Here is a 24902-nt window from a genome sequence, read left to right on the forward strand (position 1 = left end):
CTCGATCGCAGTTGAGCTCGGCAAGATACACTGTGGATTCTTGCGAAGTTCGCACCGTCCTAGAAAGAAGCATGGCGCCTAGTGACCTCCCTCATTGACGGACGTTGGGTCTTCTCGATAGCAGTCTGCTGGCGCACGGCTCCCATGGAGGAAATTTGGGGCGTTTCTTCCAAAGAGCTTTGCATTCATCACATTCAACCTTGGAACTGCTCGTATGCTACTAATAAACGGGAAGCTTGCATTGGGCCGACGGCCCTGAAGGCCATCATCCTGTTGGTATCCTTTATATGTGTGTACACAATCTCTGTGATTGCCACAATTGGAACATCTCCAAATCACCCAAGTGACACCTTATGGAAGCGTGTACCGGGCTGTGAGTGCTAACTATTGTAGTGGGAGAATTGCGCCATCGTGGTGAAATGAGCGGTGTGCGGATTACCCAGCATTTGTGATATAAAAGGCTTCATCGCATGGATACCTAGGACAATCAGACACACTTCTCCTCTTCTAGACCACCCCTGTGTTCTCCTCTCCTGTAGTCCCACTACTCCCAGTGGCGGACCTGGTTCGCAGACAGGTTCGCGTTTCTCGCTCTTCACTATATACAAAAGTGAACAGGAGATGTGTACAGTACCTTATACTGAAATAAAATATCAGAATAAATCTTCTGTCCAGTTGTCAGTATCCATTTGTGGGTGCAGAGTTCCAGACGCGAGTTTGGCGAGCTTTCTGCCAACTGGCAAGTCTCCTGCCAACTGCAAGTCTCCTGCCAACTGGTAAGTCTTCCGCCAACTGGCAAGGCTATGTCCAAACGGTATGTCAGGTTATCTCAGTGGGCGATTCCGATCAAATTCACTCTCGCTCCCCTCCGTCTCGCTTCCGTCATAGGTCGACGGCAGCATACCCCGCCCGCAAATAGAATATGCTAATTACGAGCGATGGGAATACTGGTCAAGAATGGCAGCAAGCTGGCTATACCTGCAGGCTGACGAAGTTCTTCAGGAACGTCTTCAGAACCTTGTCCACATACTGGAGTACGCCGATGTCATGTTCGAAGAAATCATGACAATGGTCCAGGGTAGTGACCGTGCCGAAAACGCCCTCAACGAGGCTAGAAAGTTCGACAAGATGAGACGTTCGGATTACGACACGGCAAGGGAGTATGTATATCACAGGATACCTGAAGCAGTACCACGTACTAAAAAGATTCGACATTGCTCCTCACCCATTCCATGCTCTATCTCAGGTGCTGTATCAGCTGGAGAAAGAGATCCCAAAGGTCCAATTTATCACCGAAGAAATAGCCAGTATGGAGGCTAAGAAGATTACACGGATCTTCGAACGCAGCCCAACCTCGCCCACCACAACCCCCTCCACCACGGCCACGACCACGGTTCCCACCACAATTGGCAGATTGGGCTGCGTTCGAAGATCCGTCTCGATCAGCGACGATCTGTAAACTTATACAGTAGCCGTCCATCTTCTCGAGCGTGATCTTCTTAGCCTCCATGCTGGATATTTCTTCCGTGATGAATTGCACCTTAGGAATCTCTTTCCCAAGTTGATGCAGCACCTGAGAAAGGGCATGGAATGGATGAGGAGCAATGTCGAATCTTTTCAGTACGTGGTACTGCTTCAGGTATCCTGTGATATACTCCCTTGCCGTGTCGTAATCCGAACGTCTCATCTTGTCGAACTTTCTAGCCTCGTTGAGGGCGTTTTCGGCACGGTCACTACCCTGGACCATTGTCATGATTTCTTCGAACATGACATCGGCGTACTCCAGTATGTGGACAAGGTTCTGAAGACGTTCCTGAAGAACTTCGTCAGCCTGCAGGTATAGCCAGCTTGCTGCCATTCTTGACCAGTATTCCCATCGCTCGTAATTAGCATCTTCTATTTGCGGGCGGGGTATGCTGCTGTCGATGACGGAAGCAAGGCGGAGGAGCGAGAGTGAATTTGATCGGAATCGCCTATCCGCGTGGGTTTCTCGATTCATGGTCGAGAGCTTTCACTGTCTGCATTTTAGCAGAAGCGATTGCAGGTAAGTTGTAACCCTGGTTTTTGGTGCCATCGGAGGCAACCTGGGTGCTTGGATTGTTGATGCCAGCAGGAAAAAAGTGTGACTGAATTGTGGGGTTGTCATCCCCGTGCTCGGTGTCCGCCATGGCGACGGTCGAGCGATTAGCTGATGAAGGGGTTCTTGGATCAAGATCTTATTGGTGAAGAGACCAGTGTGGAGTCTCACCATGATGTCGGTTTTGAAATTAGCTTCGAAAGAAGAGTTGCTAGTGGTCCAACTAGCAAGAGAGGCTCATAACCTCATGGGAATACGATGGATGCAGTGTGAATCAGGATGGGGAAACAATGTATGCAGATCGTATTTGTGAACGTGGACAGAGAGAAAGAGAGAGAGCGAGAGGAAGAGAGAGAGGAAGAGACTATCTATCTAACGATGGGTTCTGGCTCATGTGATGCCTGGAGCAAACGTGTTTGCCTGCCCCAGGCATCCAACAACTTGCTCGCTTGTATCTCGTCGAGCAGTTCGGACGAGAATGTTTCCTTGTTCAAGAAACAAGCTCGCCCTTCAATGTTCTCGATGTACTGGGTCTGGGCCTGTTCAACGCCAATCTGATCCAGAGGAAGCATCACAAGTGTGATAGATTTCGCAAGCAAAAGTGACACTGCTTGCATTATCATGGAATACAGATACAATATGAGATAAATGGAGAAAACAATGTATGTATTCACGTGGACGAAGAGGAGAAAGAGAGAAGGAGAGAGAGAGAGAAACTATGGGGTTCTATCTACACACATGTGATGCCTGGGGCATCAAGGCATCCAACATCCCCCTCATAGAACCTGCATGACATCTCCTATCAAAACCTCCAACTCTGGCATACATAGTAAAACTCTGTATTTTTCATGTGGATTTAGATCATGCCAATGAGCTTAGCAAAGACCTCGAACTGGTCTTTTGCGAGAGCCTTGGTAAATCCGTCTGCGGCATTCTTCTTGGTATCAACACGGTGAATTTCGACATGGCCCTGTGCGACCGCATCTTTGACGAAAAACCACCTCAGCGATAGACCAATCACAACTCAATAAAGTCTGTTCTGTCTGAGTGTCGCCAAAATTCACATATCCCCGGAAGATGATGCGGATCTTGGCTTGAAGATTCCAACCTGGGGTAAGGTCCTTCACTTCCAGGATGTGGACGGTATGCTGGATGCCAAGGATATCCATGATTTTCCCCATGGTGGCGATGTAAGCCGCGATGTTCTCCTCCGCACCGATATCATCATTCTCCCAGCGAATGAGGATGACCACTTTCCGGACGTGAACACTGCCGCGGGATGCTGCACCTTCCTCGGGTCTGCTCTCGGGCCGGGGAGATGATGAACGCGAGACGCCCTCGAAGGAAATGAGGCGCTGATTGAAGGCAGGGCAGAATGGTGAGATGTGGCCCGCGATACTGGATCAGAGGATTGGGAGCAATTTCCGGTGCTTTACCACCAGACGCCATGATAAGACGGAGAAGACCTGTGTCTCTCAGCAGGTTGTCTAACCTCCTGGTCCTCTTGACATCCAGATAAGTAAGTCTTCGATGGTTCAGACATGGTACTAAACAATGTTACCTAGAAAAAGACAGAGATGGATCATTGGATAGTTGGTACTCACGATGTGGATTGTGGGGGAGATGTCGAAGTGATGGAGAAGGGAAGAAGAAAGAAGAAGAGCTGCGCAGAACAACTCATATTTATGTCCTTTCTCCGTGTTTGCTCCTTCCCTCCTAGCTATGCTTCGCCCCTTTCCTTGAAGAGATGTAGCATCAAAGGAAGTATCGTTGGTCATGAACCATAGCGGTTACTCACATGACGCCTGCAGGATCCCTGCCCCCAAAGAGAACTTGATTCTCCCATCCCGGAAACTGAGCCAAGGCATCAACGGTCATATGACAATCCAATCTTGGTCCCTTGGAAACCGCCATGAGAACATGGTTACAACTTACATAGTCTATAGACTAAGATACTTGGCAACTGGGCGCTGCGCAGTCCCATATGCGCTTGGCGACATAATACATTGCTGAGTCCCGGGTGCTGCCGACCCCTGGGCCCTTTGATTGAGTTACCAAAATTCCCTCAGCATCCTTCTGCAAAAGACGATGGATGCCCAACTCCACCGCCTGCTGTTTGAGCGATGCCGACTCGGTATTAAATCAAGGAGTAATCCGGTTAGGTTTAGCGCACCAGAAATCTGGCAGAACTTTTGGATCATGTGATAAGGTCGGAGAGCACTGAGATAACCTTTGATTGGCGTAAGAATGTGGCTTCGAGAAAATTCTAGTGGCAGATTGGCTGAACAAAGTTTAAATGCGCCACCCGGCCGGCCCTGGTTTCATGCACAGGCGCTGCGCCGTCTTATAAATTTGCAAGTGAAGTGCAACCCGATGTCCTCCAACACCGCGATCTTGAAGGAAATACCTTCAATCTGGGGTTGACGTTTGGGGTAAATGGCCCCATGGGCAATTCAATCCATGGCTAAAACCTTGACAAACACTTTTGGTTGTTATCACTAGCGGCCCGATAGTAGACATGGGGGCCGACACGCGGGGGGTTTGCGCCGGCCCGGGTACGCCGGGCCGGAAACATGTGTCGCCGGAGGTACGACGTCTACGGTTGGCTCGCCTCACGCCGAATACCCCACAATTCTTCTCGGGCGTGCCGGTCAAGACACGCTTATGTAACGATCGCCCCTTGTCGCTGGCGAAATGCATGAGCTTGGTTTCAATGCGATCTTGTGCGTCCGATTGGCATATTACCCCAGGGGAACCCCAGAGTGCCTTGGAGACACGAATCGCGATTAAACAAAAGCTCGTCTCCCCACACTGTACTGCGTCACTTATTGTAATACGACGAATAGTACTAGTGCCATATCTGGTAGCGGATATCTCATCAACTATCTGGCGCGCCAAGGAAAAAAAAGTTGGGTCGGCCGTTCTGCTTTTGGCCACCTCCACATCTTATTTTCCTTGCCTTTTCTTCTCGTCTTCGACGCTCTTTTTCTCTTTCACTTCTCAATACTATAATACTATATACTCATCGCGATCATGAGTCTTCCCAACGAACCGCGTCCTATTCAGGAGTATGAACCACACAGCGACTCAACAGACATGGAGAAAAAGGAATACCCCGTAGACCACACGGATGACCCCTTTGGGAATGAAGATTCCGGGGAAGTCAAGTATCGTATCATGCCCTGGTGGTGAGTATCACTTCTGTTCGCTGCTTTCAGCTCTTTGGATGCCCATTTCTGACTCTTATACAGGCAAGCTGGAACGCGTAAGAGCCTTCGATGAGCCCCAGTCAAAAGGAACCCCTTCCTAACATGTTTCGTCTAGTGATGGTCGCGGAAAATATTTCCCTCGGTATTCTGTCCCTTCCATCAGCAGTGGCAACCCTTGGAATTGTCCCGTAAGTTGCATTGTATCCGCGATTTGGGAAGAAAACTGACCTTCTTTCAGCGCATTCATTATTATTATGGGCCTTTCCGGTATCTCATGGTATACTGGATACGTAATGGGCCAATTCAAGCAGCGTTACCCTCAAGTCCACAGCATGGGTGATGCTGGAGAGCTGCTTTTAGGTCCCATCGGACGCGAAATCTGCTTCGTCGGCCAGCTGCTGTTTATCATCTTCCTGATGGCCAGTCACATTCTTACCTTCTCGGTGCTGTTCAACACCATCACGAACCATGGCACCTGCACCATTGTGTTTGGAGTCGTTGGCTTGATCGTCAGCTGCATCGCAGCCCTCCCACGGACGTCAGAGAAAGTCTACTGGATGTCCATCATCTCCGCTCTCAGCATCACCATCGCTACCGTCGTCACCATGGTCGCCATTGGTGTCCAGGCCCCCGATAACGTTCAGAATGATATCACGACCAGCCCGACCTTCCAGGAGGCTTTCCTAGCAGTCACCAACATCGTCTTCGCGTTCGTTGCCCACGTTTCTTTCTTCGGTATCATGTCGGAGATGCAGGACCCTCGCGATTTCCCCAAGTCCCTCGCTATGCTCCAGATTGTCGATACCACTATGTACGTCGTGACCGCCATGGTCATCTACTGCTATGCCGGCCCTGATGTTGCCTCACCGGCTCTCTCCTCGGCTGGACCTGTCATGAAGAAAGTTGCGTACGGTTTGGCTATCCCAACAGTGCGTCATATTTCCACTCGGAACCCATTGGGGACTTCGTTCTAATTGTTTGATAGGTTATCATCGCCGGTGTCATTTTCGGCCATGTCGCATGCAAGTATATCTACGTGCGCATCTTCCGCGGTGATCGCTCCCACCACATGCACCAGAAGACCTTCTTGGCTACGGGCACATGGGTCGCAATTGGTCTCACCACTTGGACTGTTGCCTGGGTTATTGCAGAGTCTATTCCCGTGTTCAATGAGTTGTTGAGTTTGATTGTTAGTTTTCCAACTAGACGTGCTGTCGTTCTGTTACTGACTTCGCTGTGTGCAGAGTTCCCTATTTGGAAGTTGGTTCAGCTGTAAGTCAATCGTGTCGTGTCTTTCTGCTTGATATAAGTTACTAATCAAAACATCGGAAACAGATGGTCTTCCTGCCATTTTCTGGCTCGTGATGAACAAGGGTGTGTGGTTCTCGACACCTCGCAAGATCGCCTTGACGATTCTCAACTTTGTGATTCTCGGAATTGCTTGCGCTATCGTATGTTTCGTCCTCCCTTTGATGTTGTAAGGGTCGAATACATTACTAACGAGACCAGTGTGGATTGGGACTTTACGTCTCGGGCTTGGCTATCAACAAGAGCTCGCAAAAGGCTAGCTGGACTTGTGCCAACAACGCCACCTAAATCTACCTACTGATGGAGGATATGCAGTGTTTTGACTGTTGGCGATGACCCTGACCCCTTTGTTAGAATAGAAGTGTCATCTTATATATGGCGTCCGTTGCTTCCCTTGCTTTGGCGTGCTTGGCCCTTGTAAATATATTGGCGTTCGACTTGAAATTCACATGTTCCTTATTGCTTGCGATTTTCAAAAACGGTGTATTACGCTGTATTCGGATTACAGTGATTTGATTTTCTTTTTTCAAATAATGTATTTACTACCGTAGAGCCAGCAGACCCCAGGCAACGATGATAACCGCTCGGCTGGAACCGGCTTACCCCGGTTTCTCCACAATGTCGGGGGAAAAGGTTTCAAAGTACCTGTGGACACTGTGAAGCCCATGATGTCATATCTACAATGGCACCAATCATTTTAGTGCCCATTCTCCTTCCCACCATGGTTAGGCTTGTCATGTCGCTTTGTCTCAGACAGCCCCAAACATTCAGCCATGTTGAAAAAGATGTCAATGGAGTTATACACTCCGCCAAACAGTTCCTGGCATGGTCCCCGCGCAAAGACCGGCACGTCCGTCAACGAGTGGACCCCTCCCCCTTATCAAGAGGCAATGTTCCATTGACCACAAATCCAGTAACTGCATCCTTGTAGCTGGCGAAGTACCCGTTCTTCTCGTTATCTGCCGCCTCAGCAGGTGTGCGGGGACCCTCGCTGTGGACCTGATAATTTTCCCTTCGATCAGGGAACGCAGTAACACCCGAGTGCAGCGTGTATCTCGGGTCCCAGCGGGCTGGGAAGTGGACACCCTCCGAGTACTGCAAGGAGTTGGGACCAGCGACTGTGTACTGCGATAGACCGGACTTTCCGTAGTATCCAACTGCGTTACGCTTGCTGCGATCGTTGTCCTGGGCGTCCATGTACTTTGTATCCACCGAGCCCGTGACGTCGAAGCCGTGGCCGTGGTCGGCTGTGACGACGATGAGGGTATCTTCTAACTGTCCCAGTCGCTCGAGTTTCTCGATTGTTGCCCGGATGGTGTCATCAAGTTCGAGTAGCTCGCCGAGGGCCCGGTCATAGTCCAGTGTGTGCATCTGCTTGTCGATGCTGGCGGCCTCGGACATGAGGAACCATCCATCCTTTTTGTGGCGCTTGTCGAGGACATCGATGGCCTTGAGGGTCATGTCTCTGAGTCCGGGGAGATCCTCTGCGTCGCGACCGGACCCGTCGGGATAATTGCTCTGGTTGAGCAGGTTGGCTTGGTATACGTTGCGATCGAGCCAAGTTGCGAGATTGGATTTCTGGAAAACACCTAACAGCTTCTCATTGTCTGGGGCACTGTCCAGCGCCGTGTTGTTCCAGGCTATATTATAGCCCTTTTCGGCGAAGAGCTTGTAGTAATCGCGTGTTTTCTCGCTCTCAAGGAAATCCTCTGCGCCACCCCCAAGCAGCACATCGGGGCCATCCCAGTCTGTCCACTCGTGGTCTTTCAGACCTTCATAATAGGCGCCGATGACATGATCATATTCGCCACGGTTGCTGGTGTGTGCAGCCAGTCCCGCAGGGGTAGCATCCGCGAGGAAGGCAGTCGACACGATACCAACACCGCTGTTCGGGTATCGACGGCGGAAAACTTCCGAGATTGTCTCGAATCTCGGGTCGTCGAAGGGATCACTGGAAGAGTCCACATAGACATTCAGAGCATTGACGGTAGTCTTGTGGCCGGAGTAAAGCGCTGTCGCCGAGTTGGCGGAATCTGTGATGAACGAGTCCATGGAGTGCGTCATCTGATGACCCAGCACGGGAAACTTATCCAATGCCATTTTCGTCATATATTTGCCATTGACGCTGCGGTGGGCAATGAGGCGCGCGGCAGTGATCATATTCGTTGTCATTCCGTCCCCGATGAACATGACCACGTTCTTCGCGCGCCGCTTTGGGGGAAGATCGCGGACAAGCCAGTTGGCTACTGTCCTTTGTTCTCCATAGTAACTCAAAGTTGCCTCGTATTCGCCAGGTTCGTACAGGGCGACTCGTCTATAGATCTTGGAGGTGACATTGACGAGGGATGGTTTGCTTGCGTCCTGTGCGAACAGATCTGCTACTGTCAACATGTTGTCCTTGGTAGGTCTCTATCCAAGGAGTCTGTTACCTTCGTACCACGTGAAGTTCCACCTTTCTAGCTTTGGTTCATCGAGGTTGAAGTATAATGTGGCAGGAACCGGCTTCTTGCCCTTCTTGGCGATAGTGAATGTGAAGTTTTCGTCCGGCTCTCCGACGCGCGCCTCGGAACCATTGACGGGTGAGTGCACTTCGAGGCGGATATCGAAGTACTGACCGGCTAGGAAATCCACTCTAAGGAGACACCCATTAGCTGATAGCCAGGTCATCTAGAATTGGAGTCATCCATACTGATCAGGCGGAAATATGCATCCCAAATCAGGACAACCACCCAGCCGCTGGAATGTTTGAGCAGCTGTGCATAAGACGAAACATGCGAGTGCGGAGATTGAGAAAGCTCGCATGTTGATCGGACAGTCAATCGGGATAATAGCACACAATTAGGCCTTTACAGAAACAAGAGCTCCAGCGGGTGTCCCATTATATACCACGATCTTCACGGGCAATTGAGACCTGTCTTACGCCAAGACAACAAATGTGAGTAGAATGACATACATTTCCGACAGTCTGGATGCAATCCTATTCAAGGAAGCATCGTTGTATTCCCTGATAACATAGGGACGAATAGAGGATGATTACCATCTGCACGTGTCGAAGTCATTGACGTCTGGCAGCTCGAAGCTTTTTGCCAAGCTGAGGGGGTGGAACGCCAAGCCAAGCCAAATCAATCGCCAATCTTCCGCCAAGCTTCGAACCTTGGCGAGCTCCTGCACGTGGGATCTTTGCGAGAGGCGACTCGTTACAGGCGGACGAAGGATTTGTTTGTTCCGATTCGCCGTTCCGATCCTTGTCGAGGTATATGCATAGGCTAATAGCAGGCATAGGGACGTTAGAATAAGCTTTCCAACTGAGCCTTTAGTCTCACATCTACCCGGGAGTTACCCCTATTTATGCTTCGCCCTTCGTACCTTCCTGTTCTCTTTGCATGAGAACTCATATGCTTGAGAGCCTCGGTTAAGAGAGTTCACATGGCGTGTGGCATTGAAGAAGGTTATCTTATACCGAGAGTCGGGGCTGGTTGGGAATGCCGCAGAGCGTTGAATATTGGCGTTGCGTTTAGAGCCGATAGCAGAAGAATCATGTGTAGTTCTTCAACACATTTACGCAGTGTTCAATGGGTTTATAAGGCTTATGAATAGCCTACTAAGTCACTTGGTTCTAAGCTCCCAAGTTGTATACTGCTGTAGAGCAACTATGAAGTGATCCAAACAGTCACCAGGACTCCTCGCACTGAAACAAGTCATATATACAGATATGGAGACAGATATACAATCATCATATCACGTAGTGTCCTCCACACGCATCAATACATCTCTTAACTCAGAAGTCCGGCTCAGCACTGATCCTACTGACCCGGCGACCATTGTTCTGAGCTCTGTCAGCAGCAAGAGTCTGAGCAAACTTACTCTTCGCACGAAGTTGCGGTCCCTTCCAATAGAAGATATAGATGGGAGTGACAACAAGACAGGAAAGACAAGCCAAAATAGTGCTTGCATACTGTACATGCCACTTATCGCCGATATTCGTGTACATGGGCGTCGCATACATAGCCGAGATACCAGCGAGCAGATCACGCGCGAAAGCATTACCGCCCGTTGCCGAAGCCGAGTACACACCGTACGAGGCAACCATATAATCGACAGAGGAGAGGTAGATGGCGTAGTTGGCGATACCGACGCAGGCGGAGAAAATCATCGAGCCGATCCAGTGGACGTTGCGCGAGTTACCGAAGGATGTCCAGGCGAAGCCGAAGAGGCCGATTGGTTCAAGCGGCGCGAGGAACAACAGCCACTTCAGGCGGCGCTCTGGTGGAATTGCGGCATCGCCGTGGCGGAGGCGCAGCTTCTGGTCACGGATGAACCACGGGAAGTAGCTGAAGTAGGCAATGAAATAGGCAGCGTTGATGGGGATAATTGCCCAGGCTACGCCGAGGGTGCCGAAGCCCCAGCCTTGCTTGTAGACGATGGCGAAACTCTCCAGGAAAGTGAAGATCAGGGCGTCGGAGAAACCGGAGAGGAGGGACAGACACAGGACGATGGGCTCGCGCAAGAGCATGTAGAAGGGTCGGGCCCAGATCTTGCCGGCTTCTTTAAGGGAGACGCGGGGGGTCTTGAGTTCGTTCGGTCCGTAGATGTTGGGATCTTCGCCGGACTTGCGGCGGCGTCTGGCTTCTCTATCCATAAGAATGGTGGAACGACTTTCGGGCATGAAAAAGATGATTATCTGAGTGACTACTCCGAAGATGAGCTGAATCCAGAAGAACCATTGCCAGTTGAGGACTAGGTCGTGAGCTTCATGTCAGCTAGATGTTGCAGATTGATACAGGGAATCTGAGAGAATAGCATGTGCTTACATCGCGCAATTGGGCCGCCAATCACACCACCAATACTGGTACCGATACAAGAGGACAACACGATAAAAGCGAGAGGAAACTGTTGCGTCTCGGGCTCGTAAATGTCAGCAATAAGACCGAGTGTGACACTACCACCGGCAGTAGAAAGACCACCCTATAGATATTATGTTAATTCACCCAAGTCACCAGTCGCAGAACCGTACGGGAGAGCTAACCAGTGCACGAGCAACGACAAGGCTACCCCAATTGGGAGCAAGGGCCGCAGGAAGTTGCCAGATGTTGATGAGGAACATTGAGAGCTGAAGGATAGGCCAGCGACCAAATTCCTCAGACCAAGGAGCCCACAGTTCACAACCAATGGAGTAGGTCACAAGGTAGGCCATCTGACCCGTGCGAGCGTGCTGCTCGCTGATATGGAAAGCCTCTGAGAGAGGCGTTACGGCGGCAGGGTAGACCGAAGTGTTAAAGTTCATAGAGACCTGCACGAAAGCGACAGCTGCCAGATAGGTCCATTTCTTCCATCGCGGCCAGGAGTAACCGAGGATCTCGTAGCACTCCCCTTCCTTCAGCTCGCGCTTTCCGTCAGCGCGTTCGCTCTTGGTGCTTTGTTTTTCGCCCAATTCATTGGAAAGGTCGATGGGTGTGCTGGAGCCGCTGATCGCGCCATTGATGGATGACGGTCTACTCTCGCTGCGAACAGCTGGAGCTTCTTCAGTCATTGGTTGCTCTGGGTCTGTCATCCTTGCGCTTAGGATGAGAGCAAACGCAACGGGATAGCAATTGAAATACTGTGTAAATAACTAAAAACTATGGGTCTTAGCTGTTTTATGTACTCTGTATGTGCTAGTATCTGCAAACTCTGTTGCACATCAGACAACATGCTCTGAAACCGGATTTTATAGTGGATCTACTGCATACGCACACCGATAAGATAAGTGGAGGCCCTGGGATAATCAAATACATAGAGAGCATCGATAGCTGTTTGGGAGATATCTGAGTCTAATTCTTGTAAGGGTTTCTAGTATTGATGAAGATAGTTGCTTGGTTTTGCAGCTTATTCTGTGCCATAAAATTGAGATGTTCTCGATATTCAAGCCACAATTCATGTGACAAGTGGCAGACATTGATTAGTAGTCTCATAAAAACCTGATGTGAATGATCTGCGTTCCCTTCGGCCCTTCGGCATTCTCCACTTTATCCTGACGTCAAATCTCTTCCAGCAAAATGGCCTATGGTCCATCTCTTTGCTACTCATTATTGCTTTCCTCTGAGTGCGCAGAAAAATCGCACAGCTCGTCCTGGATATGCTATATTAGCTGAGGTTAACCTTTGACGTGCAGTGTATGCACGTTGGAATACAGGAGGTAGTACAACACAACTGCAGAGAGAAATGCGCCCAAGAACATGAACACTCTGACTTGCACATGGGAACAGCCGCATATGAAGTCATTCCTGCATGCCAGCTCGAATAATAAGCGCCTCAGCTAAGACATAAAAAGAGGGGCCCGTCCATATACTAACCAATTAGACTACATCTTCGACGCCGGCGGGAGATCTTCATGAACCGAACTCGGTGAACTGTGATCAGCGACAGAACAGTTCGGGGCCTGGGCGTTCATTTACGAGTTTGAGTTATCCATCACCTTGATGTGCAGCTCTGTATGGCTGCATAAGGTACAGCGTAGTATGCCCCTTCGTATACAGAGGCCATTGGCTTGTACAACACATTGCGAATGCCAATTGAACGAATAGAAACCAACCTCCCCTATATATTAACAACGTCCTGCGGACTCCTGCATACTGAGAAAAACTGATATGACATCCTCACCTGAGCAACCTCATCTTAAAATCCCCACTCGACCTGCATGTGTGCACCTTGTCTAGTCTTTGACCAGGATGTCTCCAATGTACTCTCGCATCATCTCTGGATGAAGCAAAAAGGAAAGAAAGCCAAAAGCTAAAAAAGTATTGACCGACGCAGGGATCGAACCTGCAATCTCTTGATTCGTAGTCAAGCGCCTTGCCATTGGGCCAGCCGGCCTTCTTGAAGAGATGTGCTCCAAATCGTTAGATGGGGCTGCAGATTTTTTTGAGTTGATGCCCCACCCAGATAAGGCCGCTTTCGGTTTAGCGTCCTTGATCTTCGTGCTTATCAACAGAAGAAGAAACTCAGGCGAGTTTCGATGTGGATTAGTGGCTAACTTTGCTTTGATTGGTTCGAGAGATACTCGATGTGGACCCAGGACGGCTACATAGTACATAGTACTGTAGACTGTAGTGGTAGATATTGTGATGACGAAGGCTAAAAAAAAGTGTTCAATTCCTTCTACCTAAGACAACAAGACTAGTTAGAGAGAAAAGAGAAGAGAGGAAGAGAGGAGAAAAAGGGGTAAAGAACAATACAGCCGAATTCCTCCTACGAGGTCTCCCGGCGCCCAATGGTCTTGGGATTTAACTGCGACGCTCAGCTTCGCCTATCCCGTAAAAGGCAGGCGGAAAGTCGAATTGTTTACTTCCATTGGGGGGAATTGCTAAGCGCAATGAATTTGCTGCACCCAAGTGTTTACATTCACATATCATGACCATCTCGCACCCATGGTTTTCAAACAAAGCAAGGACTGGGGTAAAACGATCCAGCAATTGAAAACGAATTGAAGGTCTTTTCTCTAATTGAAATAACTGAATGCGTCTAGTTTCTCTCAACGATATTCAAAGAAACATCCTGATTTGGACGTAGTTTCCCAGGGTATATCCGCCTGCCAAACTTTCCAGAACGATCCGCTCAATACTTGGAAGTGTGCTACTATTTCGCGCAATCAACTTCTGCGATCTTTTCATGTCTCGCAGAGCCATCCTGGCTACCAACAGCTAATGCCACGACCTTGTCTAACTCTTGAGCCCATTTGATGGGACCGGGGGGCAAAGACTTCTCTGGTGAGTCCCAGTTCAAACGCTGCCGGATGTTATTGTCAAGGTCCGGTAACATTCCATGTTTGAAAGAAAGGCCACCGCCAAATATATCCGGGATATTTGCATCATCGATGTGCTCCCGGAGGGATGGCAAAACTTCATTGTTCAGGAGAACAACGATCTTCTCTGCTGTATGAGGATCGATGAAACCTTTGAGGTATTTCCAGATCGTAGTGAAATATGACGGAGCGTTGCATACCTGTGGTACGCGATGTCAGTATAGGTTAAATCGAGGTCTGTACATCGCGCCATGCTGCTTACAATAACGCGTTGGATAGTTTCAGGATAGCAGGTCGATAATAGCCAACTAATTTCCTGGGCAAATGATCTAACGCTCCATCCCTGCTTTAGGCCAAGATTGGATGCGTCCACGAGATAAACGAAGCTTGTTATCGGAGCCAACGAGTTTGGTCGGTCTTTCATCATGGAGCATAATGGAAGCACAAAACGGGTCAGACTATCGTGGAAAATAGAGGCTGACTGTAACATGTCCGGCATTGGTGGCCAATCTTCTTCGGATGGAGAATTTCTCCAGCCTGGCCGTTTCCGAGTCTTCTCCCAGCATGCTAATTCATCTTTACCAAGATAGGCGAGATCAAACATACATATCGGTAGACCATTCTTGTCTCTCCGACCTGTCCAAGTGGGATACTGAATAGTTACGTGAGTGGGTTTGTCTAGGGTAGAAGTAGCTACCACTCACAAATTGCCGAGCCTGTTCAAAATCGCTGATTGGCATTATGTCATATAATTTCAGCACAGACTTCTGCTGGCGAAATTGGAATGCTTCTTTAAATTGCTCGAGCGCGGCCTCGGGATCAAATCGACGGGCAGCCAGGAATCGGCTGTTCATGTCAGCTTTACGACGAAGGCGCAACCCACACGGTAAAAACGTACAGCAGAGTACTTGGATCGGATAATCCATCACACAACTCTCGGGTTCCATGTCCGTCTAGCCGATTCAATAGCGTATGCTCGTCGCATAGCCGAGTCAACGATGCAAGTGAAGCCTCGTATTCGGGAGGGATCTTGAAGTCAAGAATTTGATAGACAGACATGGCGATATCATCCAGAAATTAGATCGTCTGCGGAATACGGGTGACCGAAGGATGGAAAATGTTGAATAAGGTTGGGACGAACCAACTTTCTGATTTTGAGCTGCAGCTTTATGTAACCTCGCAGGTTGGCGTGTGTGAAAGGGATCCATGAGGAGGGGGCATTGAAGCTAACTCACCAGTTGCCGATCCCCAGGCGAGTCGTGCGAACTGTGGGGAATGCGGATCACATCCACCACTGAAATCTCCAGTTGCTGACCTAGAAACCTGGAACAAACCCGTTGTGGGTCCTTGACAGATCTAAATACGCAACATCCCGCGTTTGATCGGGTCACTTTGTTGACATCAAGATCTCGCTTTGCAAGGTACCGGGATTCTGACGTCAGGTTGATTAGTTCTGCATCAGTCGTTCCTCTGATCACCAGGCGCTTGATCACATTGTTTGCTATGATCTTGGAAAAGCAGTCTACTAACAAGTTAAGACCCACTATCAAAAGGATAACACAATCGTTGATGAAGTCATTGTTTTCGATCACTGCTCCGCTTTCCAGAGGTGTTATTAAGGCTGCTGAGACGTCGAAAGGAGGACAAAACAGATTTGGAGTGTACTGAGCAAACCTGCCTGCCATCCACATCAGCAAAGCCGAACACAATGGATTTTGACAATCACCAACAGAATGATGAGACATCATATGTGGTGGAACGACAAACACCTGATATAGATGGTCTGTGTCATGATTACACCCTGCGGCGGCACAAGCATGAGCAGAGAGCGAACGAGGGATCCTTCCGTTGTCGGGCGGATTGGACAAAATACATCGGCCCGATTGAACGTTGGGGGAGTTGCAATCCCTACGAAGGGCACTTCGCATCAGTAGTGCTGCCGCTTTGCAAGCCAGAGAGACTTGAACTCGTCTCGTATATTTTTGAATGTATGGGAATGATTCCTGGTCTTCTTACCATTAGTTCCCGTGAAAGAGGGGAGCTGACTGTTGTATCGACTTTACAGATGCCTTTCTCTACGACAATGTCCTAGAATCAGTATCAAAGGCCCTTGTAAGCAGAGCCCCACCCCACAAGAAAGAAAGTACCGTGATCTGAGGCCAAGCCAGTTGGATGCAGGCACCGATAACCTTGTCCTGAGTGATACCGAGTACTGCAATGTACGATCAGCAACCGGCACAAAGCAAATACAGTCAAAGATGCTACTGGAGCTTTTACACATTGACAAGACTTGTGCAGAAGTTGTGATTAAAGCTTGGAAGGAAATGGTTGCGACGACTGCTTCTCGAGACAAGTCCTGCGTCTTCGATAATATAGAGGACTATGTCGACTATCGAATTGTTGACACCGGGGCGCCGTGAGTTCTGTTTGAGAAGCTGCGGAACATGGATATATTGCAAATGCTAACGCTCGAATTAGGTTCGTGGATACGGTGATGCGGTTCGGCATGGGAATCCTCTTGACCTCCGACGAGGAAGAAATGCTTGCTCCTATAGTTAGACCTTGCTTCGCAGCTCTGGGGCTAGCTAACGACTATTACTCCTTTGACATCGAGTATAAAGAGTTCAAAGAAAGTCAAAGGACAGAGGGGTCGCATAGTATGACCAACGCCGTGTGGTTATATATGAAGTGGAACAATCTTTCCATTGACGACGCAAAGGCAAAAGTCGTACAAGTTGTCCGCGGCTACGAAAAGGATTTCCAACAATCTGCGAATCATTTTATAGCTGACGCAAAGCGCTGCCGCCCCCACTTGCGCGATTACCTGGGGGCTTTGGCCTTCCAGATTCCAGGAAACATTGTCTGGAGCCTTCGGTGTCCTCGTTACCACCCTGAATTATGCTCCGAAGCGTCAACTTTACTCCATCCCGGCAATGAACAAGACTATAATCAAAACAGCCAAGACCAGCTTCTGCCAGCCGCAAAGCAAGGGCTATCCGACGATGAAGATTCCGATACAAACTCTAGCATCAGCTCTTCATCAATTGGGGGAACAAGCAACTCAGTCCCGTCGAGCAGATCCTCGGTAAATTCAAGGGACGATTCGACCGACGAGCCGAAGACACAAAGCCGTGCTCAGCTTGGTTCTGAGGTCTCTCACCCTTTCTAAACAAGATGTCTTCTGTATATGCTGATTCCGTGATTCTTCTAGCATCTGCTTGCCCCTTACGAATACATCAGCTCTCTCCCTTCGAAGGGGTTCCGTGAGGCCTTTATTGATGCCTTGAATGTCTGGCTGGCTCTTCCGGACAGCTCTCTGCAAACTATTAAATTAATATCACAGAAACTACATACTTGTTCACTGATGTAAGTCCGAGTGAGGTGACTGGTGTCATATATGGTGCTAAATTCTACAGGCTGGATGATATCGAGGATTCCTCACCGCTTCGCCGTGGCAAGCCAGCCACTCACACAGTATTCGGCCCGGCTTCCACTATAAACTCTGCAAACTGGATCTTGATTGACGTGATGGGTGATGTGCAGGAGCTTCAAACCCCTCAATGCATGGATATAGTCATAGAGGAGCTTCGCAATCTGTTCGTTGGCCAGAGCTTTGACTTGTACTGGACACAACAGGGCGAATGTCCCACTGAGGAAGAATATCTTGAGATGGTCAGCCAGAGTAAGTTTTCTGCTTTTGTCGAAATATGTCTACCCAAGAGGGTTATCTAATGTTATCTCTGCAGAGACTGGTGGCCTGTTTAATTTGCTCGCGCGGCTGATGAAGCAATGTACCCAGTCGCTGCATCTCAGGTACCCAACTCCAGTCCAATCCGGAGACAAATTCATACAAGGAACTGACAACAATACAGAGCCATATCCCTTGATTTTGTTTCTTTGCTTGGCCAATACTTCCAGATTCGTGATGATTATATGAATTTGATTGACGACGTGGTATGTCTATCGATCTATCTTGGCAGCTATCCTTGCTCGACTGACAATCTTCATGACTTATAGTACACGGAAGGAAAAGGTTTCTGTGAAGACCTCGACGAAGGGAAATTTTCTTTCCCGATTGTTCACGCCTGGCATTGCACACCGCCAGACCTTGTCATGCGCGGTATAATCCGAGAAGGAAAGGCCTCTGGTTCCCTTTCTGTCCCTCATAAGAAAATGATTCTGAGTCATTTGCATGAAGCGGGGAGTATGGAATATACCCTCCAAGCTATGAAAAAGCTGCAGATTCGTATCAACAATGACCTCGAGCATGTTGAGAAGGAGGCTGGTTGCGAGAATTGGGTCATGAGGCTGTTGGTTCATAAGTTGTTCGTATGAAATTTTAGGGAGTGGATTATGGCGTTTCGAAAGGATTATTTACAGCTAAACCAGATATGATCCAATACAGTTTCGGGAAGGGCTGAGAAACAACTCGGATTCTTCTATACTCTGAACCCAAAGAACAAATGCTCTAAATACGGTAGACAAATCAAGGCCTTACCACGGGATAGCCCTCCCGCTCTAGGGGGCTGCCCTAAAGAACCAAGAGGAACTTCAGAGGCTCTTATACTCGCCTAATCAAGAATAGCAACTGAATAGAGATTTTCCAGCCAACTGTCTAATGATAGCCCATTCTTAATGGCAAATTAAATAATGCAAAAACAAAAACATACAACAGTGTGGATTCGCTGGTGGTCACCCACCCAACTACTAACTCACCGGCGTGTGGCTTATGTGCGGCCAGTAGTCGGGTGGGTGTCGCCAGGGTGAGTTTAGGGTGAGCGCCGCTTTGAAGTCGCGCGACCGGGGGTGAGAAGGGTGAGTGCGCTATAGATAGGGTGAGAATCAGGGTGAGAAAAGGGTGAGAATCACCCAAGTCGCGCGACCACTGCACTGACCCCCTCAGCTGAACAATAACAGAATGTCATTGGATCGTACTTTGGCCTCTGAAACGCTCAGCATCTTGGCACCTGCACATAGCCACAATTAGAAGTATCATACGGGAATACTGCCAAGAAAGCTGTTTAGCCGTAGGGTTGATGTCATACTGTAGACATCCAACCCGACTGCCGCGTAGTTCATGTGACGCTATTAGTCACTTATCAAAGAATGAGGCGGCGCGGGCCTCGATCTACGGAGTTTGAATTAGAACCTAAGCGAGTATGCACTAGCGCGTCCATATAGATTTGACAGCGCGTGCCTTTTGTTTAGCTAATTGCATCACAAAATTTCTAATACAAATTCTGTTTAAAAGGTTAGGGGATCAACTACAATGAAATTAAGGTAAAATTAATATTCTACAACAATCATGAAGTTTTCAGGTTTTTGAAAAGGGAAAAAAACTATGTCAACTGAACAGAAGAATGATGTCCCTGGAGAATTTGCACAAAATTGTTGAATCCCTCGGAACAAGCAACCAGAAGAGTATTTCCGTACTCTGAGCTCTAGGCATTGACATTGGCTCCTCGATCTAGCAGCATCTCCCCTATCTTGTCGTGTCCCTCGGAACGAGCAGCCCGTAGTGCATTTCTATATATACTCTCCGCCCTGGGCGTTGACATCAGCTCCTCGATCCAGAAGCATCTGAGCGATCCTATAGTGTCCCCCGGAACAAGTAGCCTAAAGAGCATTTCCAAAGCGACCATACCGGGTCATACCATACGGTACGAAAGATCCGCAATCATCGGAGACCTGGAGGTTCGGGAAATGTACTCTACAACAAAAGTGGTCATGTGCATAGGAAGAGAGATCTTAGGTAGTGGCAGGACAAGTAATCCTGACCACGTCGATGAAGCCAATGTCACGGACAGGATAATGAAACAGGTATTTCCAGGCCCTCCGCCTGGACGCAACGGCTACGAGTCTAGGAGAAGATCTATGTCTCGTCTTCGAGTACTCGGACGACGGCTTCGGATGTTTGCAGACAGGTTCAGCAATAGCAGTCCTGTGATGGTGTCAGTCGGTGACAACTAACATGACGGAACGCACGAGACCTACTTGATATCCTCCGTGGCAATCTTCATCGTCCATTTCAAGATATAGTCACACACAATAGCAAACCTAGTGGTCACAGTGCCGTGCGAAACGGGGAAATTTGGTCCACCGATCATGAAATAATTTGGCATTTGATCAACATGAACACTAAAGAACGCCTCGGGGTCATTCTTCCAATGTTCCTTCAAATCGATTGCATTCTTCCCGATCTGCTTCCAGCGCGGGATGATCGACGTATCAAACCCTGTTGCGTAGACAAGGAGGTCAAAGTCCTCCTCTTCCCTATCTGATGTGCGGATTCCAGTTTCAGTGACCCACTCAATATCTTTCCGGCACATTTCGGTATTATCGGCTGAAAAGGCTTCAAGGTACCCACTGCTAGGTGTAAGGCGGCGGCAGCCAGGTGCAAAGTCAGGGATGATTCTAGCTGCAATCGAAGGATCTAGAGCCTTCAACTTCTCTTGCATCTGCTTCAATGTCTCTTATTTGAGGAAATGCTGGAGGGGGTGATCCTTGAGTGTTGCGTAAGCACCGCCATTGACACTAAAGTCCAGGTGTCAGAGATGCATGCATAAGTTACTAATGGGTTTCAATCTTCGTGATAGTGAAAACTGGACCTATACATACTGATTTTCAAGCTCTTTTCGGAATTCAAAGAATGCTTTTGGGTCATTTTTGAACCGTTCTTGGGCCTCGGGCGTGTATGCAAAGTTATCCCCATTTTTGGTCATTTCGGCATTGATATTAGGGGTGAGCAGAAGGCTTTGTGGTCACAGGCTGGGTTCAAGATAAGCACAGGCAAGTAAAGTCCACTCTAAAACATTTGCATGCAATAGCTAATCCGAGCTTCTGTCAATAGGCACCTTCTGACCAAGCTCAATACACTTAGGGACCAAGGCTCAACCGCTCAACCGCTCAACCAATCAAGTTCACCCCTAGAATACCTACTTCATTGTTGTCAGATTTCTTGCTTTTTGCAGTTTTACCTTCTGCCATCGTTTTCCTTCTTCTTGCGCTCGTACTGTTGATGGCTGTTGATCTTATGGGATGTTTTCAGTCAGAGTTTGAATGCATATCGAATAACTAAATACTTGAAATAAGATCATTCAACTGTGAATGAAACAAGTTTGTATCATAAATTTGAGTCATCTATGGATGTGAACTGCAAGTAATGCTCCTCAGCAGAATATGAGAAAGGGTGTTTGGAATAATAATTACATAACCACAGCACTTAAAACAACAGTGATTGCGAAGGCTAGATAACATGTGATTCATTCATGATTTGCAGGTGGAAGCATAGCCAGCAACCGTGCCTCCACACCAGCTGTGAAAAATCGCTCGTCATCCCTCGAAACTGAGCACTCGCAAGATTCATACTCCCCTTTGAGTATAGAGTCTCGGATCTTCTTTGAATGAATCCTAAAAGGCTCCGTAGTATAGCCGACTCCCGCAATCACATCAAAATGGTACTGTTGATGCTCCACCTTCAAGTAATCTGCAAACTCTCTGAGTTTTAAAATTGGAACATAGTCATAAAGATAGCCCAAAAAGCAGCTTATGTGGCCGCGGAAAAAATGGTGCGCATCTGAAGTATCCAGCCATTTTCTGATGAAGGAATCTAGAAGTTGATGTACTGGTGGAATAAAGGGCCATCTGGCAGTTGTCTGGGGCTGCCAGCTTTTCTGTGTGGCAATGTCTGGAAGCTTGATATCCCAGTCAGAGGCTGCAGTAAGAGCAACCACAGAATCAAAGAGGCCCACACTCTTACATTGTGGTTCGACAAGATAGCAAGTGGCCTCCTCAATATCGATATACCGCGCTTCAAAGTCAGGAGGTGGAGGGTGCCAGCCTCTTTCAATAAGTGCATCTGCTGCTTCCTTGACATCATCCACAACAATGTGTATGTCAAAGACACCAGTGGGCACTCCATAGTATGCTAAAGCATCTTCAGCCCAGAGGTAGCATGATATGCTACTTTCCTTGAGTAGGCGGCACGCTGAATATCGCTCAATAGACCATGGGTCATCACAAGTTTGTTTTGCATATCGTTCAAGGAGCCAGCCCTCAATGGGTGTGACTTCATTATAGGTGGGCGACATCGGTGGGTTATCAGAGAGCTTGGTATTTGTAATCACGTAGCGTCAACGCGAATGGTGGGAATGATCAGAGCATCAAGGGCACTGCGTCGCCATGCTAGCAGCGAAGAGAAATGTAGCAAGCACGAGCAGTCAACGTAGAATGAAGGCCAAACTCGCGGGCCCCACGGTGAGATTCGACTGGCGTGCCACAGCGGTAAGACGGTGGTGGGAGGTGCTAATGGAGGATTGGGACCGGGTGAGTACGGGGTGAGCGCAGGCCTCAGGCGGATTTAGGTGAGGTAAGGCAGGGTGAGTGCCACGGCGACGGAGGAGAAGGAGAAGGAAAAATACAAACAATCGAGCGAACGAGTGAAACAGCGAGGGAGGTCTGGTATTTATGGGCGTGGGTCGCGGGGAAAAGCGGCGAGGGGCGCTAGACCGGATCGGGGCCAGCTGTAATTGGATCTGGGAAGGGTGTTGGAGATAATGGAGGAATCGCGTGGTGGTAAGGTCTCTCATTGTTGGTGTTTCTATATACGTGTCCCCAAAGGGGTTTATATAGCTGAGCCGGTGAGGCGAGGCTAGGCCCAAAATAGTTTGGCTTGGGCGCCCCATCATGTAATCACCTCTGACCAATAAGAACTCTGCAAATACTGGCAGAATCCAACAAAGGGCCGTTTCCCGAAGGGGCGACAGTGAAAGATGAATAACATTATATATTATTTCCTGACCGGTTTGGGCATGTTCGCATGGTATGTCCCAGGATTCCATATATACTACACTGTCGTGCAGCACGCTTTCGTGGTGGTTGATCAGTAGTCTCAACTACTACTCTTTCCGCTTCATTGTTCCTTTGTACACGATCTATTCCCTCTTTAATACTCAAAACACCCTCCTGAGCTATGTATGTACGAGCTCTTCCTTGCTTTCTCTTTTGATTCTCATTTGCAGCCCTCAATTCCTTGTTTTCCTTTGCCAGAATTGCCACACTGTGCATGGCCATTTGACATGCCTTGGCTATCTGATCTAGAGCCTGATTTGTTGGACTGGGTGGACTCTTCGTACGATGTCTGATATATTTCTTAATGGTTTCGGTCTGGCGCTCCAGCTGGGTGACATTTTTGGGTGTCTACAGTACCCAGGAGGCCTGTGAGCCGTGTGAAGACCCAGATGGGGTGGGGGTATGCATCTGAGTATTGAGGTGTGAAAGAACCTGCTCTGGATCGTAGCTCTCTTCTTTCTTCTTCTTACACTTCTTCTTTCCACATCTCTCTTCGGTGACGGTATTAGTATATTTTAAACCTGCCTTGCCTTAATGATCTATGCTGACAGCCAAAAGCATGTCCAGTCCTCGACATAACTGCATGTACGGATGACCAGGGCCTTGCAGAAGATTCCGACAGCGAGATATAAATGATCAACATATCGCCAAAAAGACTGTTTAAGGGGCATGCTGAGCCAAAGTCACCTTCGGCCTCTCCCAAGAAGTCCAATTCCAACTCATCTCTTTCCAGGGCCGCGAAGGAACTGTCCATCGCTTCACATTGAAAGCATTGGCAGAGATCAAGATTCGCTCCAATACAGTGGGAGTGCCAAATCAGCTTTACCCCGGCACGATTGATAACCTTAACAAGAGAAACGTTAAGCACTGGGGCAAGCTGACAGCTACTTTTATCAAGGCCTTGCATCGTCTAGTGCAGGATATCCTTCTAAGAGTATTGGCGAAGCGAACATGGGCAGCCATTTACAATGGCACAGACACAGCATCAGACTCTCATGAAACAGGCATTAGAGACACTAATGGCTTGATGATTCAGCGCACGTGCTACTGTCTAGTTGAAAGTCCGGGGCTATGACATAACGGACGAGAAGTTGATCTCAGACAAAAAGAAGAAAATGTCCCAGGAAGAACTTGGTGCAGATCGTTATGAGGCCTTAAGGCACTGGATATATGTCTGTTCCGGCTCGGGGACTACACAGGCCAGAAAACGCTCTTCATAGATCTATGGAGGTGTATGTGAAGGGGATAGAACGAAATTAGTTTCACAAATTCATTCTTCAACTACTTCTTATCTCTATATTATTTTGTGGGATACCAGACCAACCCGAAGCAAGACTCTTGCTCTTGGTACTTTTCCTTTTCGACAATGCCAGCTAGGCTAGGCCGGATATGGGCAGAAGGCGCGCGCGCGTCTGCGCCGCCTTCGCCTTCTTCACATTTACCTGGTTCTCATCAATATGAGTAAGATCCCTAAAAAGCTATGCGCTCCTCCTCCAAGGAAGCCGGTATATCCTTGTCGTTTTGATTTCCGAACCTGAGAGTTGCATAGACGTCTGAGGTCTCCAAGTAGGCCAGTGTAGACCTGGATTCAGGCCCAAGTTCCGGTTCCGACTGCCATTTCCTTTTCCGAGTCACGCAGTTCGAACGCGGTTCTTCAATTGAGTGTGCGTCAAAGAAG

At 48.6% G+C, this 24902-nt stretch overlaps 11 protein-coding genes across 11 annotated transcripts; 4 read left to right on the top strand and 7 right to left on the bottom strand.

The window, feature by feature from the left end:
• Positions 1–1237: 1237 nt before the first annotated feature.
• N7515_003682 (uncharacterized protein) lies at positions 1238–1999 on the bottom strand (the record flags this gene model as incomplete). Its single annotated transcript, XM_056664426.1, has 1 exon — positions 1238–1999. The coding sequence occupies one exon, from the start codon at positions 1997–1999 to the stop codon at positions 1238–1240; it is 762 nt and encodes a 253-aa protein (XP_056523483.1).
• On the bottom strand, positions 1974–3526 carry N7515_003683 (uncharacterized protein; the record flags this gene model as incomplete). The annotated part of the gene is made up of 3 exons (XM_056664427.1): positions 1974–2188; positions 3102–3475; positions 3522–3526. 3 exons carry the CDS (start codon positions 3524–3526, stop codon positions 1974–1976), a joined length of 594 nt encoding a protein of 197 aa, XP_056523484.1.
• A 1584-nt stretch (positions 3527–5110) lies between these two features.
• N7515_003684 (uncharacterized protein) lies at positions 5111–6882 on the top strand (the record flags this gene model as incomplete). Its single annotated transcript, XM_056664428.1, has 8 exons — positions 5111–5265; positions 5329–5342; positions 5402–5474; positions 5525–6215; positions 6272–6475; positions 6531–6558; positions 6622–6737; positions 6796–6882. The coding sequence occupies 8 exons, from the start codon at positions 5111–5113 to the stop codon at positions 6880–6882; spliced, it is 1368 nt and encodes a 455-aa protein (XP_056523485.1).
• A 567-nt stretch (positions 6883–7449) lies between these two features.
• On the bottom strand, positions 7450–9396 carry N7515_003685 (alkaline phosphatase; the record flags this gene model as incomplete). The annotated part of the gene is made up of 3 exons (XM_056664429.1): positions 7450–8969; positions 9024–9226; positions 9284–9396. 3 exons carry the CDS (start codon positions 9394–9396, stop codon positions 7450–7452), a joined length of 1836 nt encoding a protein of 611 aa, XP_056523486.1.
• A 976-nt stretch (positions 9397–10372) lies between these two features.
• N7515_003686 (Major facilitator superfamily domain general substrate transporter) lies at positions 10373–12145 on the bottom strand (the record flags this gene model as incomplete). Its single annotated transcript, XM_056664430.1, has 3 exons — positions 10373–11331; positions 11406–11559; positions 11621–12145. 3 exons carry the CDS (start codon positions 12143–12145, stop codon positions 10373–10375), a joined length of 1638 nt encoding a protein of 545 aa, XP_056523487.1.
• Positions 12146–14208: 2063 nt separating this feature from the next.
• On the bottom strand, positions 14209–15433 carry N7515_003687 (SEC14 family lipid-binding protein; the record flags this gene model as incomplete). Its single annotated transcript, XM_056664431.1, has 4 exons — positions 14209–14574; positions 14637–15026; positions 15079–15220; positions 15273–15433. 4 exons carry the CDS (start codon positions 15431–15433, stop codon positions 14209–14211), a joined length of 1059 nt encoding a protein of 352 aa, XP_056523488.1.
• Positions 15434–16632: 1199 nt separating this feature from the next.
• N7515_003688 (terpene synthase family protein) lies at positions 16633–17543 on the top strand (the record flags this gene model as incomplete). The annotated part of the gene is made up of 2 exons (XM_056664432.1): positions 16633–16790; positions 16853–17543. The coding sequence occupies 2 exons, from the start codon at positions 16633–16635 to the stop codon at positions 17541–17543; spliced, it is 849 nt and encodes a 282-aa protein (XP_056523489.1).
• An 18-nt stretch (positions 17544–17561) lies between these two features.
• On the top strand, positions 17562–18709 carry N7515_003689 (FPP/GGPP synthase family protein; the record flags this gene model as incomplete). Its single annotated transcript, XM_056664433.1, has 6 exons — positions 17562–17572; positions 17615–17740; positions 17791–18056; positions 18121–18187; positions 18247–18328; positions 18392–18709. The coding sequence occupies 6 exons, from the start codon at positions 17562–17564 to the stop codon at positions 18707–18709; spliced, it is 870 nt and encodes a 289-aa protein (XP_056523490.1).
• A 315-nt stretch (positions 18710–19024) lies between these two features.
• N7515_003690 (uncharacterized protein) lies at positions 19025–19361 on the top strand (the record flags this gene model as incomplete). The annotated part of the gene is made up of 2 exons (XM_056664434.1): positions 19025–19137; positions 19292–19361. The coding sequence occupies 2 exons, from the start codon at positions 19025–19027 to the stop codon at positions 19359–19361; spliced, it is 183 nt and encodes a 60-aa protein (XP_056523491.1).
• Positions 19362–20364: 1003 nt separating this feature from the next.
• On the bottom strand, positions 20365–20832 carry N7515_003691 (uncharacterized protein; the record flags this gene model as incomplete). Its single annotated transcript, XM_056664435.1, has 1 exon — positions 20365–20832. The coding sequence occupies one exon, from the start codon at positions 20830–20832 to the stop codon at positions 20365–20367; it is 468 nt and encodes a 155-aa protein (XP_056523492.1).
• An 804-nt stretch (positions 20833–21636) lies between these two features.
• On the bottom strand, positions 21637–22464 carry N7515_003692 (uncharacterized protein; the record flags this gene model as incomplete). Its single annotated transcript, XM_056664436.1, has 1 exon — positions 21637–22464. One exon carries the CDS (start codon positions 22462–22464, stop codon positions 21637–21639), a length of 828 nt encoding a protein of 275 aa, XP_056523493.1.
• Between the last annotated feature and the right edge of the window lie 2438 nt (positions 22465–24902).

This window comes from Penicillium bovifimosum (assembly GCF_028826915.1).
Source record: "Penicillium bovifimosum strain IBT 22155 chromosome Unknown utg000003l_segment0_segment0, whole genome shotgun sequence".
In the NCBI taxonomy this organism is placed as follows: domain Eukaryota; kingdom Fungi; phylum Ascomycota; class Eurotiomycetes; order Eurotiales; family Aspergillaceae; genus Penicillium; species Penicillium bovifimosum.